Source organism: Thunnus albacares, chromosome 16, assembly GCF_914725855.1.
Source record: "Thunnus albacares chromosome 16, fThuAlb1.1, whole genome shotgun sequence".
NCBI classification, from domain to species: Eukaryota; Metazoa; Chordata; class Actinopteri; order Scombriformes; family Scombridae; genus Thunnus; species Thunnus albacares.
Genome location: NC_058121.1, coordinates 1,666,523 through 1,687,808, shown reverse-complemented (window position 1 = coordinate 1,687,808; position 21,286 = coordinate 1,666,523). Strand labels below are relative to the sequence as shown.

The 21,286-nt window shown below is 39.4% G+C and overlaps 1 protein-coding gene across 2 annotated transcripts in view; it reads right to left on the bottom strand.

Annotated features, from left to right (window-relative positions):
* Positions 1 to 6,787: 6,787 nt before the first annotated feature.
* Positions 6,788 to 21,286, bottom strand: part of lrfn2b (leucine rich repeat and fibronectin type III domain containing 2b) — a 171,923-nt gene continuing 157,424 nt past the window's right edge. For both annotated transcript variants that reach the window (XM_044330008.1, XM_044330007.1), the window contains one exon: positions 6,788 to 9,699. In XM_044330008.1, coding sequence (XP_044185943.1) covers positions 8,724 to 9,699 — 976 coding nt within the window. In that variant the 3' untranslated portion in view covers positions 6,788 to 8,723. The remainder of the gene's footprint in view (positions 9,700 to 21,286) is intronic.

The window sequence follows — 21,286 nt, the reverse complement described above, 5'->3', positions numbered from 1 at the left end:
TAGTCATTGCACCTGGCTACTGTTCACAGAGAATCAGTTCCACCACATAAATCCCCCTAAAACCACATTGTCCTTTTTATATTTCTGATAGTACACAAATTAAATAAATAAAACACAACATGATGATTAGCAGGCAGTGTGAAAAGGCTCCTTTCCTTTTTCACTGGGCTCTGCTTCCCAACATTACCAGTTGTGTGTGTGTGTTTAATCATCAATTTCAGTTTCATGTTTCAGTTAATCTATTCATGTTAAACAAATAACAGAATACAAGTTTCAGTTGAGTAATTTGTTTCACAGCATTATGTTTTGTTGAAGGACTTGCTTTTTTGTGTTTTGTGATGGTAGGGCAGATCTGATAATAATCAGTGATAGTGAAATCAGGTGTGCATCATTAGGTCCTGTAAGCAGTGAGTGACTGAAATGTCAAGTTGAGGTGGATAAAGCTGTTCTGTAGTTAATTACATTCTATGATATGAGCACTCATGGCTGTGTGTGTGTGACCACAGAAAGTTGTGATTATCAGTAGAGAAATCCTATAGTCATTTTTCAGGGAAATTTAGTCCAATTCTTACAAACGGCTCTTTACTGTGCACTGAGCTGAGATGTTATTATAAGCTGCTCTACAAAGAAATTGAGACTTTAGAAAAAACAGAAAATAAAAGCCATAAGCTTCTGCACCATGAAATTAATTTTACTTTCATAAATCTCATGTTTTGATAGCATTCTAACTGTACATGTACTGCTAAAGACCGAGTGATCCGCTTACTGGGCTGATTGTGAACCGCCACCCCACTGATCTCTTGTAAGCTACGTACTACAGTACATTTCCTGGCCAAAATTCCACTTTTACAATATCATGTGTTTCTGATTTTTTTATTAGCTTAAATTATGCTTTTATTAAAATGAAAGAAATCAATCAGCAGTTTATTACTGCTGTGTAAAATGAGCTACTCCACACTTTAACATCCAGACTGGAGATTGGACAGAAGCTACATGAATGTTATTTTTTATTTTTCTTTTTTTTACAAAGCTTACTAATTAATCTCAGACTAGTGTTTAGAGACCGAAAAACTTCCACATTCACACAGACTATCTTCATTTGTCATCTCTGCTTTCACTGTCAGTGTAAACATGGTCAGTTTCACTCTGTCACTGCAGGAATGGCAGCAGTGCTTGAGAGTGCAACACATAAATCAGCCAGTGGTTTTGTCTATATGCTGTGAAAGCTTTGGTTGAGGTAGGTGAGGGAGGGTGTGGGTTGACCTGTCATTCTGGAAATATTGTTTGTTTATATTCTTGTTTTATAACCACACAGTGTAGTAATACCAGCAGCAGAGAAGAAGAGATGCTGTTTGACTGGAGTGTGTGTAAGGACAGTGGCAGAGCGAAGGGATAAAATGCTGTATAATTTTATAACTTTTTGGACTGTTGTTATTTGCACCTGCAGTTTATGTTTAGAACCCTACCCATGCTAGGGTGGGATATGATTTGATTTTAATGTGGCACAGAAAATCCATGTCACAGTTATTAAAGACAAAAAGTTATTGTTGTCCTTTTAACATGTGTGCACCTTGTCATAATAACTACATTTTTGGTCAAACATTTTTGCAGCGTACGACATCAACCAACTCTAAGACATAGTGGAATCAACCTTTGACTTTTGCCTTTGCCAAGCAGTGGCACTGACAGGTTTACCATACCTGAATGGTCAAGAAGAATGTTTCATTGGCAGTGGTGGCATTTGAACCCACACCTCACGAGAGACTGGAGCCTTATCCAATCCAATATCTTATCTGTAGTGCAGTCAGTGTGGATGTCGTTGGATAAGAAGGAGACATCACGGACCCTTGCTGTTTGACAACAATCACTATTTTCAGAGGATGGGTCGATCCATCGACTTACCTCCACTTATGTGGAATTTTCAATGACATTCATTCAAAAGAGATTTCCCACCTTCATGTCTTAATCCACAGTTCATGGCCAGAAATTCCAAGTACCAGGAGTTAAAATATGGCAGTGGTGGTATTTTAACCCATTCTTCCAGTGAGACTGCAATTTACATCCAGCACCTGATTACCACAGCTTCTAAGCCATTCACTTTAACCAGTAGTATTTTCAAATGAAAAGCAAAAAGCTTGAAATTCTAAATGTCAATGTCCATAGCTACATTACCAAGGTATAGTGCTGCTATGCAACCATATTGTGCCAGAATTGGTATGTATAATTCATAGTTGTGTCAGCTTTGATGAGCTGTATTTCTTAATCCTGAAAACTCCGATATTCACATTCACACTGATGTCCAGTTCATGATCCAATGGTTATGGGCTCAGCACAATTGTCTTTGTTATAACATATAACTAGGCTGCTCTTTGCTATCAGGATGACATCAGCAATTTACTACTTTTTTTTTTGGTTATATATGTTTTTATTGATATTTATACGTATAGAAAAAAGTATATTAATTACAGTGTTGGTTTTATTTAAAAAATATATTCAAGTTTTTTTGGAAATACACTTTATTGATTTCTTTTTGAGAATGAGAAAATGTATACCACTTTCCTTTCTCTGTATTGTGTTCAGAGCTGAAAGCTGAATGTGGTTAGCTTTGCTTAACATAAAAACAGCAGTAAAAAGCTACCCATGCTCTGTACAAAGTTCAAAAATACACGTACGAACATGGTACTCAAATACAATTAAATAACAAGTTGTAGAAAGAAATGGAAAAATGACAATCTGGGATTTTAGCTGGAGTTACGTGCTGTAAGTATTTTTTTAAAAAGGCACTGTTTATCGATCCGCCCAGCACTTCTGTGCAACGTCTTCAGCTATTGCAAGGGTTGCTAGAAACGGTCAGTGAGCACAAGTACAAGGTTTTGGTGTCTGATATTGCAACTAGTTGTTGTTTGCCAAGAAACAGCCCCAGCATTCAACTGCCACTGCTGTTTCCCCTTGCTTCCAGTCTTTATGCTAAGCTAGGCTAACATGAGAAGTGTACAACCACTCTGGAAAACAAAGCAGTCGCTTTACCGGACGACAGGAAGATTCATCAAGCAAGCTCTGATTCTGTATTCTCCACATTAGTTTTCACCCCTTTATCTACCATGCCAGACCTAAATCAACAGGAGGGTTTCACTTGTTAAGGTAGAAAATGCCCAAAGTCCAAATATCAAGCTATCAAGTCTAGTCTGAAATCTAACTCGCACAAGATTCATGAAAGCCCCACCAGACACCATATACATTCCCTCCACCCTCAAGAGTCACTTCTTACAGACATGAGATTGATATCAATCTTCCCTTTTCACTCAAACCCTTAGATTAGCTAAAGTTATTTGAGAAAACAAAGGTGAACAATAAAATTGTAACCCAAAATTGTAACCATCACAGCTTACAGAGCCACTTCCTGCTTCCACTTTGACCTAATGTACTTAATGTAGTTGTGCACGAAGAGTTTTCTTATACAATGAGGGATTATTAGCCATATGGGAGAAAAAGATTAAAACCTTCTGTAGCTCCAGAGTGACTAGTTGCACAAAATCTGACAAATTGCGAGAGTGATGTCACAAGACTACAAGTTTTAAAAAAGAAAAATATCTGTGGGTGTAGAGTTAGAAAGAAGTGAGGTTATCAGACATCTGTAGTCCTCTCCTCATCTCTGCTGGAGGCTACATTAGCTGATAGAACAGTGAACATGAACATGAATGTCAGTCACAAACACAGCTAACCTCTGCAGGACTTCTTTTAAACTGAGACTGGATGTTTTATTCTTGGCTTCCAGTAGCTTTAGGGATGTTGGGTATCTGAGCTTCAGGCGAGGTGACAGCTCATCAGGATGAGTGACGGGTGCTGGGGTAGGAACTTGACCAACTGAGAACTTAACACTAAGTGGCTAACTACACAGAGCTCTGGTGGTGCTGAGTAGCTCTCTGAAATCTATGTGTCAAAACCAAATGACATAATTAGATTCTTTCAAGCAACTGAATATCTAACCTTGAAAGTTAACCACTATTGAATAATTCATGTTGACATACAATGGAATTTCACTGTAATATTTCACACATTTTACACATCTATCTGACTTAATATGGTCTGAATTCTTCTCTGTGAAATTTGAAATATGTAGTTTCAAGTATTGCTGAGACCTAATTTTAAGTTTTGGACAGAGAGCAATAATACAAAATTATTGTAATGAAAAATATTTTTAAAAAATCCATAAGTAGTAAAATTCTGATCTACACATTCTAGTGACAAATGTGGGTCACTAGTCTTCCGGTCTTTAGAGCATTCGTAAGTGTAATCCTTGCAATGTCAGATAACAAAAAGTGTATAAATAAAATAAAAATATATCTACAAATAGTATGATAATTGTATTATCTATCTGTCCATCTGTCTATGAAGAAAATGCAGAGGTGAACAAAATGGGTGTAAATCATAACACTTCTTAAATTACATCTGGAATTAAAAGGTGTAGTTTGTCATTTTTACATTTTTTTTTTATGTACAGATCAAACAAATACAACATGTTAGTCAGTGAGCTTTACAGGTGTTAGTAAGTGTATTTTTTAACTTTGGACAGAGCCAGGCTAGTCGTTTCACCCTGCTTCCAGTCTTCATGCTAAGCTAGACTAACCATGTCCTGACTCTAGCTCTGCACTGAGCACACAGACATGAGATTGATATCCATTATCTCCTCTCACTCTCAGAAAGAAAGTGATCAGGCATATGTCCCAAAATGCAAATTACATTAGTATTTTGCAACTCCTGTTCACTTTTATTAACTTTTTTCAGTTTAATACATAAACCATTTTGGGTCTCACATTGATGACCACCTTGATCATGTGACCTCCAATCACATTATAAACCAACTGCTCCAGTCATAGGAAGAATGCTTTGACACCACCACACTGTCTCAGAAGATTTTTAGTTTTTATCTTAGTAGCAAAAACAACAAATTTGACCACACAAACATGTTTTATAGCTCCAGGGAAGAATTGTGCACAGTTGCGCTGCAACAACACAGTGAAGCTGCTCATCTGCACCTCTGCTCCTACTGTTCAGCTCACCTGCAACACATTCCAGCTGGAGTATGATACAAAAGAAATCCAATATACAGAGACACTGTACACACGCAGTCATATCAGAAATATCACAAAAAGTCATTCAGACAACACGTGAGAAATGACAGTATGAGTGTATACACTGGGCTAAACTGTCTCATGGGTCAGTTCAGCAAAAACATGCAACTTGAACACCTGACGATAAAAGCAAACAACATAATACAAACTGTCAGGACAATGAACTTTACAGGTTCATTAACTTATTAAACCCATATTTCCCCCAGATGGTTTAATACCATCAGTAGAAATGCTATGAACATCGACCGGGGTATGAGAATCAAATGGAGAAAATGCAATGTTCACCACCAAAAAGTGATTTTGACTATCTTCTTACAAAATGATTCAAGTACAATTGAAAGATGCAGGTATTTTACATCCTTGGTAGACAAAATAAGAGACTTACTAACTGGAATTTATATATTGGACAGTACAGATACTGAACAATTAACTTTAGCTATCTCCCCCTGCCCCCAAAATGAATGTAATGTTTAAAGGGAAGTTCTAGCTTATTCCAAACTTGGATCTTATTTTTGTAGTGTTGACCATTATTTATATTGGTAATAATAACTGATGAGATCTCAGCATACAGCAACATCACTTAAAGGTACAGTGTGCAGGATTTGGTGGTTGTAAACACACAGTATTCAAAGTTGGCCCCTCCTCCATGGCTCAACTAGCAAATGAGAGAGAGAGAGCCGCAGTGATCAAGTAAGCTAGAGAGTGAATGAAGAGAGCAAGTGGCTGGTGAGAATAAAGCCGTGAATCAGATAAATAAAATATTACTTTCTGATTGTTTCACAGCAGTTATGTTCTAAAGCAAAAATAAACATGCCCACACCTCTGCACAACCCTGTGGGAAGGTGCCGCATTGCTGGATTTTGTGTGAATTTTGTGTGATTTTGTCTGTCCGTTGTGGCCTCTGCTGTGTATGTGTGTAGTTCAGCCCTGCCCTCAGTCAAGCTGTGACACGGACCTGAAGCTCTTCATACATCAGACCGAGAGCAGAGCAGAGCAGAGGAGAGAGACGGAGACAGCCATGTAACCTGGTCTTTATGCTACGAGTCCCGACCTCACACCCTGCATGCTGTTACTGGCTGGGGGCTACACACCCACTGCCCAAAGGTTGACGCCCAGAAGCATCCCGAACACTATAACAATAGAAAATACAGGAAGACAGCAGAGTCTCTGCAGATAAATACACAGCTACACACTTCTAGTGGGTCATAAGTGATGATTGAGAGGGATTACTTTTTTTATGAGTCTATACATTGTTTTTTAGGAAAATCCTGCATAATATACCTTTAAAGATCCCCTCCAGACATGTATTAAAACATAAAAATACTCTGCTTGGAACAATAATTTGTGTCTGATATGAAATTTCTGCAAAAAAAACATTAAAATCCTTAAAATAGCATCTACTCTTTCTCCCTCATTAAAAATTCCAGAATCTGTAAATATTAAAATATTGTTCATTTCAAAAGATGTCTTCTATTTCACTGAAAGTCCATTCTCAGTCTATGTGCACTGGAGGCTTCAAGTTTCCACATCACAGTTGTGTAAGTTGAATATTGGACCAGGATTGTCTTCCAAACTATTTGTAATGTCACAAATCCTGCTCATAAGCCCGTCCCTTAAAATCAGATTTTCAATGAGCAGAGAGACACCTCCTTCGGCAGATGAATGTGAAAACAGCCTTCTAGTGTCAAACTGTGCACATACATCATTCTGCACAGTGAGGCTAAAACATTCGATTGTAGGAACAATAAACAAAACACATTTTTGAGTGGAGGGGATCTTTAAATGAAGTCTGACGCAGCAAGAAGCACGAGCAGTGAGATGATCAGACAGGTTGGAAAGAAAACCTCAAAATTACTTGGAAGAGACAACAATAATAAAATGATTACCCTGTACTTATTATTCTGTATTTGCATTTCCTTATAATCAAAAATAATTGAATATTTTCTATCCTACATTGTTTACACCCACCAGCTGTTGATCGGTGGAATAGATTTTAACTGTCACAGGAATGTGTATCGTGTCTTCGTGCATGCACATATTGCTCCATAGCACTGGTAGTGATCAGAAACACCACAGGGTGCCTTTAAACGATTGTGACCCCTCATCATAGTTTATGTCCCTGAGGTGGACATGAATTATAAGCAGATTTCCCTTCTCAGATTGTTTCATTTGAAGAATAAAAAAATAAATATAGTTTCAAATTTAACAGTTGTTTTTTCTCCATTTTTTCTCTTTACTCCTCTTGGGACCCTTAGATTTACCTTAAGACCCACTTGGTGGGTCAGCTTGTGGTACCTCAAGTCAAACACAATGATGCTGTAATATGATGCTGCACCCAGATGGAACCAGTTCTGGTGATTTTAAATACACTCCACTTCCAAATCTAATTTAAAAATGGTCCTGTTCTTTTATTAAATTGTCTGACTGCTCGTGTTTCTTCTCTCATCCAACTTCACCTTTGTGATGTCGCTGTGTTGCAAGATCTCAGTACAATGATTTCATAACTGACAGGAATGATGGCCAAGATGTAATAAACTGTGAATTTCCCTTTAGAAATAAAAATCCTGATTTTGTCAAATGTTTGATAGTAGCCCCTATGTGTTGAGCATTAAAACAACAATAAGCTGGGAAGGGATTTTTATAACAAAACGGGGAATGTATTGTTTGAAAAAATACTTTAAAATTACTTTTTTAAAAAAACAAAACAAAACAAAAACATTTATTTTGCTACTGGACCTACTGTAACAAATCTTATGAACACAAACCAAACAGGCCTAATTGTATTGGAGCATCCTCTCTGTCTCTTCAATCATTTGGCATTTTTTTTTAACAATTAATGCTTTACTGAATCTTCACATACAGTACAGCAATAGTTTAAGAAATTATGGGTTTTATAATCTATGCAGTCACATAAAATTGTATATGGATAGCATACAGAATTATTGAGTGACCCCTCAAATATATACTCTGGATAGAAAGTAAATATATTCACATACAACTTTGTCAATAAATCTTTTTCTTAAATCTTAAGGAGTCAAAGCATCACATCTACAGTATATATACTGCACCATTCAGTCAGAGAAGGTTAAACTGCATCAGTAGGTAACTGAAATGAGGATGAATTTACAGTAGAAGATTTTATAGTGTAAGTACTGGTCATGTCTTGCTCATGTGTCAAGGCAGAGGCCAGTGGTGAATCATTTGTGTTTGACCAGCAAAATAAAAAATATAAAACTTTAATTTCATTACATACTTTAAATGTACACAATATAATAACAGTCCATGGGCATGATGATATATCTCTGTAGAACGGTTCCTTTCAGCTCTTGTAGACATATTTAATCCATCTCTGTACAAAGTGTGAGGCAAAAACAGTCCGAAGGTCTTATTCTTAAAGTTTGTATTTGGCTATGACATGAAAAACCCCTCACCCTGTCTCCCTTAACTCCCAGTGGTGGAGCCAGTGACAAGGGATGAAAATTAATGTGCTTCATGCAGAACAAAGGCTGTTAGACCAGCAGGTCTGTCTTGGTATGGCTGTTCGCTGTCCATTCAGGCAGTGTTTGACAGCGTGACAGTCCTCCATTTTTCCTAGACAGTACTCTCCATCACCCAGTCAGCGCTGTCTATTGTGCCCTTGCTCCCCCCAGTGTCCCCCTCCTCCTCGCACTGCAGCAACATACCATTTACAGACAGGCTCCTCTTAGTCCAGATACTGCTGATCCTACGCGGTTTGTTGCACAGCTGAGCGGCGCCAGCGCCTGTTACGTCTCCCATGTCAAAGGACTGGCTCCTCTTTGGCTTGGTGTCCAGAGGTAGCATGAGGAGCCGGCTGAGGCTGGAATCCAGCGTCCGGCCCAGCAGCGGCTCCCTATCTGTGTGAGGCTTCGCTGCCGTCATGGCAGCACTGCTGGAGGCTCCTGCATCTCGGCCCTGTGCCCCCCGCAGCTCCAGCGAGGTGAAGGCCCCGAGGAGGTGGTCCAGGTTGGACCGGGGCTTGGAGGGAGCTGACCTCCAAATGTTGGCAAGTGTGCTGTTGGGGCTGTATGAGCCCCCATCCATGGAGGCTGAGGAAGAGGAAGAAGAGGTGAGGCTGCTCTGGAGGGAGCCACACTTGAACTCCACCACCTCGTCCTGCAGTGTCACTTTGGCCTTGACCTTGGGCTCCGGCTGCGGTTGAGGTTGAGACTGGGGCATGAGAAGTCCATTTTGCCCGAGCCGACCCCCGTTAGTCTGAGAGTGTGTGTCGCTGACGCTGGTCAGCTTCCCCACTGGAGGTTCTGCATCAGCAGCTTTGTAGCGCACCATGAGGATGACGATGAACACGAGCAGGGTGGCCACGATGATGCCTCCCACCACCAGGATCATGGTGCCTCCCAGCAGCTGGCTGGGCAGAGACTGGCACTGAGGGTAGTCGTCCTGCGTGAAGAAATGCGTGCAGCCCACAACATTGGTAGCCGTGAGCGTGGTGGCTGTGTCGTCCCAGGCGGCCAGCACACACAGATCGTAGCGGGTCCCGGACACCAGATTTGTCACCAAGAAAGCTTTGCTGGAGGCCGGGATCATCCTTAACAAAGACAGAGAAAACAATTAAGACCTGCAGGTTAATTACTGTATTAAGATAAAGAGGCCTTTCTCTTTGTAACAGCCTTGGCTGATATCTCTTTTAATGACACAGAGGCAGCTGTAAAAAGCTAGAGCAGTGATACAGTAAATGCTATGAATGATTGAGCCATCAGGATCTGAACATAGTGCAGATGTAATTTCAGCACATGGAGACTAAACTGCTGCGGTTGGTAATGCAAGCTCTGTTCACCATGCAATTTCTCATTAAAGGAGAGCCAGGATTTCCATTTGCATTCCCTAGGAGTTTCTCTCTGCTGCTAAGTCTCTGTGGTTACTGCATTAACAGACAGCCAACAGTAATTGGCTTTATCGTGAAGAGCCATCTGTCTTGCTGCAGTGAACAGAGGGTCCATTTGATATTGGAGCTCTGGAGCGGTGATAAATAAATAAGTAGAAAACCCAGGAAATGCAAGAAAGACTGGAGAGTGAGGCACATGTTGTATCATTCAGTCCATGATGGATTTGGGCCTGTAGGAACTAACAGGCGACCTTGTGGTAGGAACAACACAAGGGAGTGTGTCAGGTGTTGGGCTATTAAGCCCTGAGCTGTAAGCTGTAATGCTGTATGAACAGGTGTGTGTGTGGGTGTGTGTGTGTGTGTGTGTGTGTGTTCCCTCCCGCTTCAACAACTACCATCAAGATGTCGAGGTGCCCCGAGTAAGACAGCAAGCCTCCACAACTGCCTGAGGCAAGCTGCTCAGCAGCCAGCAGCAGAGGACTGGAGGTTGTACTCCTTCAGTTACACTCATACCTGCTGTTTAAATGATATTACTCGTTCATTTCCAGGCCCACAGTTTCCCCTGCAGAGATTCACATCAGAAGAATAGCACTTGAGTCATGAATCTGGTCATCTAACCTGTAGGCCGTGTGGTAGAGCTAATATGACACTAACATGCCACAAAAATTAAATACCAAGATACTAGAAATGTTCAGTTATATCAGGCTGAGTACATCATGTCAACTTTTATCTCTCTGCCAGGAAACTGTCAGCTTTGTCTATTTTTCAGCTTCACAGCTCAAAATCATTTGATTGTAAACTGTTTTTGATGCTGTGTCAGTTGCGTATTAGCTCATATATATTGTATAGGGCTGGTTATTTTCATTTTCTGTTTTCCCTCCAAAAAAAGAAAAATCTAGGGCAGGGCTGGATTAACCCGTTTGGAGGCTGTGGGGCAAAAACAGAACACAAAACAAAAAAAAAAAAAAAACAGCTGTGGACTCCTTATTAAACCCACTCCCAACCCTTTAAATACCCATCTGGAACAATGCACTCAGCAGCTTCATTATATTTTTCCTCGAGCCCAAGAAACCAATCAGTACTCCTATATTGGCTGTTTGCTGTGTGCCAATTAGTTTATAATATTATGATCAAACTAGGGCTGTCGATCGATTAAAAAAATAAACTAATTAATCACACAATTTGTGGTGATTAATTGTGATTAATTCTTTTCCTTCTTAAGACTGAAGCTTGAAATAATGCATATTAAAATGTAAAATAACCGAAAGATAACTGAGAGACACAGATTCTCTCCTGTGATCTACAGATTTCCTAATAAAAGGCCATTAAAATTAGTAATCAGCTTAGAAGGCACTAACTTCTTGTAGGGATGCACAGTATTGGGGAAGAAGCTGGCATTGCAATCTTTTTTTCCTGCGATATAAAAAAATACAGGAAATTTCACCGGATACATGCAGTATGTTATTGATGTACACACAAACCCCCCCTCCTACTTCTACCACACTTGGTTCAGCTCTCTGCCACCCCTCCAGAAATCAGCTTGGACTCCTTCACTTTCAGTATCAAACAATCAAAGCAGGCCCCACCAGTCGCCTACCACAACCAGAAAATGAGTGCTGCCTGTTTTGGTTGTTTGATAAACTGATCAAGCGCACCCCTTCACTAGAGCACATAGCGAACTGATTGCGGTGCATGCAGAGTCTGTGTATCACCTGCCTGTAAACATGCACGCCACGCGGCTACTGTCACAGATAATGTCACCTGGATGCTAGAGGCAGGCGTTCAGTCAGACAGCTTTTGAGTGTGTGTATTCCCGTTATCAGTGGCACCTCATCCCAGTGCTGGCTAAAAGTTAAATGCTTAAGTAAGAAATGCTTAACACACACAAAACACACACAAAACTGGCAGTATCCATCTGTACTTTAATCTTGCTGGCATATAGATAAATCTGTTTGTTGCTTGAGTTTGAGAGTTTTACCATCCTCAGCCGTGCCAGGAGGCCTGTTTATCTTCCACCACGCAGATTAAGCATACATTTGAACATCATTAGAAATGGTAGATTACATGTAAATAACACAACTGTGACACACAAACTGTGCAGATTACTGTTGTTTTCTCCAAAGATCCGTCAGGCGGCTTATTAAAGTGAAACTTTTTGCCTAAAACTACATCCTTGTCCCTATCCATCTTTAGCCTGTTTGGTTCAGCAGCACGGGGCAGCACACGTCACCACACCCTTACATCATCAGCTGCCACAGGACGTAAACAAAACGCAGCTTAATTTTTTTAACATGTTAAATATTTCGGATTATCACAAAAATTAACATGTTATGGTATTAAAAGTAGATTTAGACACAAGGGCCCCTAAAATGGCGTCAAACTTTCTACAGATAAACTCAGATAAATCCAAGATTATCATAGGTCCAGACTCATCCCAGAATTTCATTTCCTCACATCTTGGTCCTCTTTTATCAAACATTACTAACATTACTAACTCTCAGTATTATCTTTGATAACAACCTCTACTTCGACCAGCATATTCATTCTGTTATCCAATCATGTTTTATCCAACAACAAATTTCAAGAATCAGGTAATTTTTATTAACTTAGAAACAGTAATTCATCCATTCATTTCATTACTGCAGTGCACTCTACTCGTACGTTACTCAACAAACCCTCAGTAAACTGCAGCTTATTCAAAATGCTGCATAACCAGGTCGAACAGGAGAGAACACATCACACTGGTATTACTTCACTGGCCCCCAGTCTGTCTTAAAGTAGATTTTGATGAGAGAGAATGATGATGCTTTAGGCTCAAAGGGGTTACCTCCTGAATATATAGCTGACCTCCTGACCTGCTAGGAGCCTGAATGAAACCTGAGATCCTCTGGTAAGTCATTCCTGGCCGTTCCTCGGTCAAACCTAAAAACGAAAGGTGACAGGGCCTTTTCTGTTTGAGCCCGTCGGGTGTGGATTGACCTGCTAAAGGAGATCAGGGAAGCTAACACTTTGTCTTCTTTTAAGTCATTTAAAAACTCACTATTTTAGATTTGCTTTTTATAAATTTATGTAAAGCACTTTGTAACTTGTTCTGAAAAGTGCTATAGAAATTCAGGTTGGGTAATAATGCAGTAGCCATTTTAAAGACTTATCAATGTACCAATAACAGCTCAGCATAAACTCAGACAACCTCAGTCATCTTTTTGCTCTAATGTCTCGTGCCTCTATTCATGCTAGCTGCTACAAACTACACAGACATTTGGAAAATAGTAAAAGATGTGACGGAGCATCTGTAACAGATACTCTTCTTCATCTTCAAAGACTAAAACATCTTTAGGTTGGTAAAAAGTGTAGATGTCACCATATAATTGACTGAAAGTTGTAGCAACAGGAACTGACTGAGGGGCGGTCTTTAGGATTGCCACATGGTGAATCCAGGGTCCTGGGGCAGTTGCCCTCTTTGCCTGGTTGGTAACCCCACTCGATTTGACTGTTATCAGCCTATTGAATATATGTTGTCATCACACATCCCAGATATCTGGGCTAGTAAGGGCCTATTAACCTACTAGTAGGTTCAGGAGGCTGTTATCACTCACCATTTATTACAGTGAACCAATGTTGGTGGAGCCCAGTAGGTGCAGAAGGCTTGTTTTCAGCATGTGCTGTCACATTACTGTCAAGTTTCTTACTGTGAAAACAAGAACAAGGCTGCTGCCACTCCTTTTATTCTCACTGGACAATGAAATATTTTAAACAGAGTATTTTTATATGTCTTAATACATGTCTGGAGGGGATCTTTATTTAAAATCTACTCAGATATACTCATGAATGACTTTTGGATTGTGTTAGGACAAAACTTCACTTTTCTTCACTTTTTCCCTCTTGTTTTGGTTGTGATAAAGTTTTTTTTATCCATTTGTCAGTTTCGAATGGAGTGAGCTGTTGAGCTAACCACAGCACATTTACACTGGTATTGTTAAAATGCCATTGTTGATTAATGTGCACTGTCGCCTATGTATTCAAACAGATAAATAAACAAAGAAATATATTGATGTTTAGAAGACCTTTTGAGTTAAGGTGCAGAAATTTGTCACATGACATTAATATGAGCAAGTATAAGCTGCAGTTTCAGATCCTACATTTGTTTGCTCATTGTTACCTGCCATTTTCTCTCACATTCATCACCAAAAAGACATTTATCTGACATGCAGCAAAGATCACAGATAGGTTCAACACCAGAAACATCTCAACCACTGCGAGGTTGAGATGTTTCCCAATTAGTCACCAGAGCTCAAACAAAAGAAGCTGTTTCCCAATAAAAAAGTTCTGCTTCTCAGACAACTTGTGCTACAGTTCATTACACGATTATAATTGGCTGCCTGGGATTGGGAGCAAAATTCTTTAGCCTAGTGATGCTCCTGCTGTGTGCTGCTCACTCCTGTGTCTGGGTCTAATTGATTTCAGGTTGTCTGCATAGACGGGCTAATTCATTTTAATTCATAGGAATAAAGCCCAAGTCCAGAGAAACCTATGCCCATGCTTATCATGGGTAGATAAAAGTTTTTTCCTGCCCCTTCAGGCTGCAAAAGGCAATTTGTGGAGTGGCCTGCTTAGTTCCTGACGATGGCATGAGGCCACAGCAATAATCAGAGTGAAAGCGGAAGAGAGAGAATAGAAGAGTGGGAGAGGAGACGGAGGAGAAGATGGGCTCTTGGCTTAGGCTTCTTTAAGCTTTGCGAGAGATTTGTCACTTACAGTTTTAATATTCTACAAATTTTCTCAGTTCAAAGAAAGAGCTGACAAAACAAATAAATCACCACTTCAGGCTGCATCTTCCCTGTCCACAACCATTAAACTATGTCATGGCTCTGAAATGTTTTTTCCAGCTACAAAGAATCACTGAAACATTATTCATTATCTCTATTGATTCCTTAAGGCTTTTTTCCCTGGACAAATACAGACAAGGTCATGCCAAATGGTCTCCTGGCCCATTGATTCAGCCTAAACATTGGGGTGCTGCTGGGAAATTTGATTATGCTTATATAAGCAAAATCCCTAATGGCCTCTCACTGGCTGCTTCTCACTCTTAGACTCCACAGCTGTATTGTATGGGATTAATGGGCCGTGACATTTTTCTGTGTCTGGGTCTATACCCTTGAATATCTCCTGGTTGCAATAAAACATCCCCTCCATCTAACTGTAATGGATGAATGCATTAGGAAGAGGACGTCGTGCTGAAAATGGTGCCACCTTAGGCCTGTTTTTTGTGTACACTTTCTGCTTGATGTAACTGTGATAACACAGCACAGCTCATGTAGACCTGCAGCGTGAACAGTGGAGAGCCTTCATGTATCTGGCAATATGCTCTCATTAAAGAGAATAACAGCACAGATACAAGTGCACAACTGTCACAAGATTGGTTCAAAAGCAACAGCTAACGTGAAGGGAAGTTTTTCTTGACTGTATCATTGCATGAAACTCAAAAGTAGTTTGAACTTTAGACTTTCACAATAACTTCAATAACTAAAGCTGAATTAATTGATTTTTTTAGACCGACTGGCGGCAGCAGAACAAGATGAAAACATAAAAACATGCGAGCTTATAAGGCCTCATAGGACACAATGACTGAAAAGTCTCTTCAGTTCTTTCTTTTACTGCACAGCCAAATTATGTTAAGATGATGTCTGAGAAAGTGGTGATTTGTTGACGTATTCAGAGTTCATTCTTGATCCTCTTATACTCCTCTGACCTAATGCTGACAAATCAAAATGACAAAAGCTCATTTTCCGCTAAAATTGAAGTCATGACCTATTTTGCTTTGTGAAACAGAAATGTACTTCCTCTACAAAAAATCCACAGAAGTAGTCTCAAACTTTATCAATGGAAACTCTATTAATGTAGGGACTCAGAAATCAAGATCCAGGTTATTCTGACTTGTGACATTTATGAAGATGACTGATCGAAACACTGGTTGCTGGAGTAACCTGGTTAAACAATACACCTGTGTCCTAAAGCTTGTGTAAGGCACACTTTACGGTCTAATGAAGAGATATGACTCTGTTTTCACTAATGTAAAATTGGATTCAATTATGAAGTAACAAACTTTTCTCACCTAAGAATCTTCTGGTTTGTAACTCACTGGAACAGGGTCAAAAAGGAACTCTTCCTATCTGCATTACGGCTAATTGCCTGGACATTCCAGCTGGATTCTAATATATGATTATACACTGATATATATGGCTTACTGACATATTCATTATATATGTAAAAACTGGTATTTTAACAATTTCATATACACTATTCAGTTGTTTTTCTAAATATTTGTCATATGCACTGGTTAAGAAAGTTGTTTGATGTTGCAAATAAAGTATCCTCTATGGTGACAGCAGCTTTCAACCATATCACATAGTCTTCATCAACACTTTGCTCAGTTGTCATGGACTTTCCAAAGTCAAGAATGAACATTCAATCTTAACATTTAAAGGAAAACTCTATTATATTTAAACCTGATGTATTTCCCATTAATGTGGCCATTGTGACTCTATGAGTCATGCTAACTTTGCACTTAGCGGCTCTGTTATAGAGATTCAGGGAAATGAGGAGTCACGCAAAACAGCGTATATCAGGGCAAGCTATGCAAGCCTCCTACAGCTTTCTAAATAAACATGATTTTTACAACAATCATTTTACTTGACCTATACAACCAGCAGTGGTCAATAAAAATTGCAGTGTGTATTCTGTCATTTTATTCCTGTAATTCATAAAATTACAGGCACACACCATTTATCTTGTTTGCTACTACTCCTCTTACAGGAACACAGGCTAAATGGACAATGAGCTACAGCCTCAACATGTAAACAAAGCAGTGTGCAAGTTGCCCTGGCTGTAGATCCCCATGCAGTTAGACATAATGGCTGTTCCAAGCAGCTACTTTCTGAAGTGTTCCCTGAATTTCTACAATGGAGCAAAGAAGCACAAAGTTGGCATGAATCATAGAGTTCTGAACTTTCATGTCTCCATTTAAAAGACATGGGAGTCCATCCTGGTAAAGGTGTTAGGATTTGATCACATTGACACACTTTGATGAGCTGACAATACTAAGTGCTTTTTTTTTCCCTTACCACTGACACTATTAAGTTATAAGAAATGTATACTTGGAAGCAATTCCTGTACATTTATCGCTGCTTGTTGAGGTGCACAGACTCCCAATCACCCACTCATACCTACGAAAACAGCTTGACATTTCTAAATGACCTGGTATGGTGCTGTTTTTGAGTTCTGATCAGTGCAGTCCTGTATATTTTCTAGTATAGAAGCCATAAATCCAAATACAGGCTTTTAGGCACAGCTAATACCCAGTAATGTTGTCCTCGGGAGCTTGCTTTCAGTCCTGACATACGTACATCTCTGTAACAGAGCAGCATCCCATGACATGTGAAACTCAAGCCATTATGTGCTTATACTGTAGAGTTCTGAGAAGATGTTGCAATTTCACTGAAATATCACTGAAGGGTTGCGGCTGACGTGTAACTTCCATTACCACAGCACATGAAGAACCATCCCTCTGTTCATGGCCTCCCAGCTCAACATAATGACCATGAATCACCTTTTTATGAGCAGGAATAAGGTGGTTCATCTTCACATCTTACCCAGAGGTGAGTTACATATGTCGTTACATATACTTCTGTAACTTTATGAGAGAACTGTTTTTTCAAGAATAATTTTAACTCAGCATACTTTTTACTCAAGTAAATGTCACAAGCAAAGTAAAGCTTTTAAAATGTGCTTACCTAAGCTGGGCAGCAGTGGAAGGAAGTAACAGTACATACTAATTCACTAAAGTACTGCATATAAGTACTATTTTGAGGTACTTGTACTTTACTTGAGTATTTCCATTTTATGTACTTTGTACTTCCACTCCACTACATTTCAGAGGGAAATATTGTAATTTCTACTCCACTACATTTATTTGACAGCTGGAGTTAATTGTATTTATTTTTTTTTATGTTATTTGTTTATTTAACAGGGACAATGGATAGTTACTGACAGTCCCAGAATTTGCTAGATAGCTAAATTTCATCGGCAGTCCCTGGGCAGGCAAATTTGCAAAGGAATTAGGGCAACAGTGTTCTAATTCATACAAGGGTACAGAGAATAAACATTGCATCATACAAAACTAAAAGCACTTTCCATTTAAAAGTGCTGCTTGTGCTTGTTGTTGTTGTTGTTGTTGTTGTTGTGATTGTTTTTCTTCTGTCCCCCCTCCCCCTTTCCCTCTCTCTTTCTCTCTCTCAACCCAACCGGTCAAAGCAGATGGCCGCCCACCAAGAGCCGGGGTCTGCTTGAGGTTTCTACCCGTTAAAGGGGAGTTTTTCCTTACCGCTGTCGCCAAGTGCTTGCTCATGGGGGAATTGTTGGGTCTCTGTAAATTAAAGAGTACAGTCTTAACCTGCTCTATGTGAAAAGTGCCTTGAGATGACTTCTGTTGTGATATGGCGCTATATAAATAAAGATTGATTGATTGATTGATTGATTGATTGATTGATTAAAACATTACACCATAGACAAAATGAAATAAAATACTCTATGTTTAGTACTTCTTGGTTAATGGTCACATGACTGGTTGTGTTTCAGCCATGATTTCAATTGTGATTTACAACTAGAGAAGGTAGAGTATTGTCTGATAGTGTTGGGTATTGTGTTCAAAAGGTTTGCAGCTCTACTGTAGAAAGCTGACTGGCTACAGATGTGTGTGCAATTCTTTATATTTAATCAAATAAGATCACCTGTGCTTGAAACAATATCAGTGATAAAAAACTAAAACAAAACTGATTAGTCATAAAGTCAGTCACTTCTCAAGTTGTTTTTTCCATATACTTTTATACTCTTATTCTAATTACTGTTTTGTTGACTACTTTTCTTTTCACTTGAGTAACTCTAATCATAAAGTAGCAGTACTTTTACCTGAGAACAGTGGATGTACCTCACTCACAAACTTTGGAGCATCTCAAAATAGTGCACTTTTCAGGAATTTAAAAAAGAAAAAAAACAACTTATTTTCAGCTTTACAATGGCACATTGTTAAAAGTCTGTTCTGGTTTTGAATTTTGAAATTCCCTGGGCCCTCAGGCCTTCATTCACCCATCCTACATAAAGGATCACATAGAACCTTTAGTTCAAGTAACAATATGCCAATCATGGAAAGTGGAGCAGTGATAACATTGTCCTCCAGCTCCAGTGTTTGAAGAGGAAACAGCTGACAACTCTTACTGTACCTTTTCTGCACAACAGCGGGACACAGCTAAAACGATTAGGTTGTCTGGATCCCTTCAATCCCAGCAGCTACAGGCCTATTTCCAAACTTCCATTCTTATCTAAACTTTTACAGAGTTGTCTCCACTCAACTTTTCTGAATTCAACTTGGCTTTCATGAATAACTCTGTGAAACATTTTGAGCTGCTTTCAGAACAACACACCACACAGAGACTGTCCTTATTAAGGTAGGAAATGATATTCTCATGGCAGCATGAAAGCTCTGTTAGAATCCCTCTACTGTAGATTTGGTGCAGCTTTTGCTAACATCTTAATTGATCAGGCAAATTCCTGGGTTGTCATTAGGGACTGTTGGTTCAGCTCATATCTGTCTCATGTTCCAGACATCCAGACATCTTCAGCAGACACTATCAGCGGGGCTCAGCAAGGTTCAGTTTAAGGTCTCTGCTATGGAAGCAAATCTGTCTCACCAGATTTTGAATTCAAATCTTCCTATCTTCAATAACTCATTTTCCCAATTACCAGCATCATCTGCACACAAAACTTCACTTTTTCTTTACTGATCATATGCAGCAACGGCCACAAGTAGGACCCAAACCTCAGGGAGCATAGACACTCAAGAATATTGTGCAAAAATGTATTTAAAAGATTATCTGAAGTTAATATGGAGCTACCCAAATGAGTCAAATCAAGTAGATATCTTTCAACATTACAGTCTTTTTAGTGCCAAAGTCCCTCTTTTTGTTACTATACTTCCACCACAGCTCAACAGGGAAACACTGTCTGAGGAAACACAAAGAGGGAATTTGATGCTAAAAAGACTGTATATGTGTCAGATATCCACTTGATATGACTAACTCAGACTGCTGAAGCCTCATATAAGCTTCACATCAACTTTTAAATGCATTTTCACACAAAATGACTGTGTGGACACACTGTGGATTTTGGCCCCCAACACTTACATTGAAAATGTAATTGAAGGGGATATTTAATGCTTGTTTTAAGCTGTATGCTTACACAACTACTTCTATCACTTTTCATTTGAACAACTGATTCCTACACCATGAATGCCTTCTAGAGAGAAGAAATGTGCGCAGTGATCCTCAACTGTATTATTTATCATTTCAAGACTATAAAGACAAAAAAAGAGTTCTTGCTGTAGGGTGAAGAAACAGTGTATGTAGCGCCAAAGAGGCTATGATGACAGGCTTTCCAACCTGCCTTTGGGTGTAAACATTCAGAATAGTTGTGAGAACTTTTCACTTTAGACATGAAAACACGTCATACAAACTAGTTTGTTCCAAGCCTACTGAACAAGGTTAAGGTTAGAGAATGATCAGGGTTAGGAGCTCCCACCTAAGATCTTTTGCAGCATGTCATGCTACTCCTGGCAGTTATATTTCACAAGGCCTTTTAACTCTATCACCAGACAAGAACATCAATACTGGACTATTAGTTTTTATAACATCCAGTGCCAGTATCTGCGCATGGCAACTATGGTAAGGTGAAGGTATGGGAAAGATTGTGGTTGAGGTTTGGTTAAGTTTAGGCAACTAAAACACTCGCTCAAGTTTAGGAAATTATCATGGCTACAGTCTATGATGGGACATGACTCCGGTCTTATGCATTAAAGTCAAACACACTACATACCCATCTACGGCCTCAATCTCCACACCATTACTGTCTGCCTGACTACATAAGAGGCAAACTACTTACTAATTAACATTGAATGTCAGCATTGGAGGTAAACTCTGAGGTAGGGAATTGTCAAATGTGAACATGGGGATACTTGTCTGTCTGAAGCGGCTCTAATTATTCATTCTGAACCACTAATGCAGGCTCATTCTAACTTTATGATTGTCAGTCTGTACTGTACATTTGAAGTAGCAGTCACAGTAGCATTAAGACATAAATCTTTGCAGCTCATAAAAAATAAAGGAGAAACTAGATGGTGTTCAGATTGAAGCCACACATAAATGATGAAGGGAGGAACTGGCTGTTCCTCTGGGAACTTATT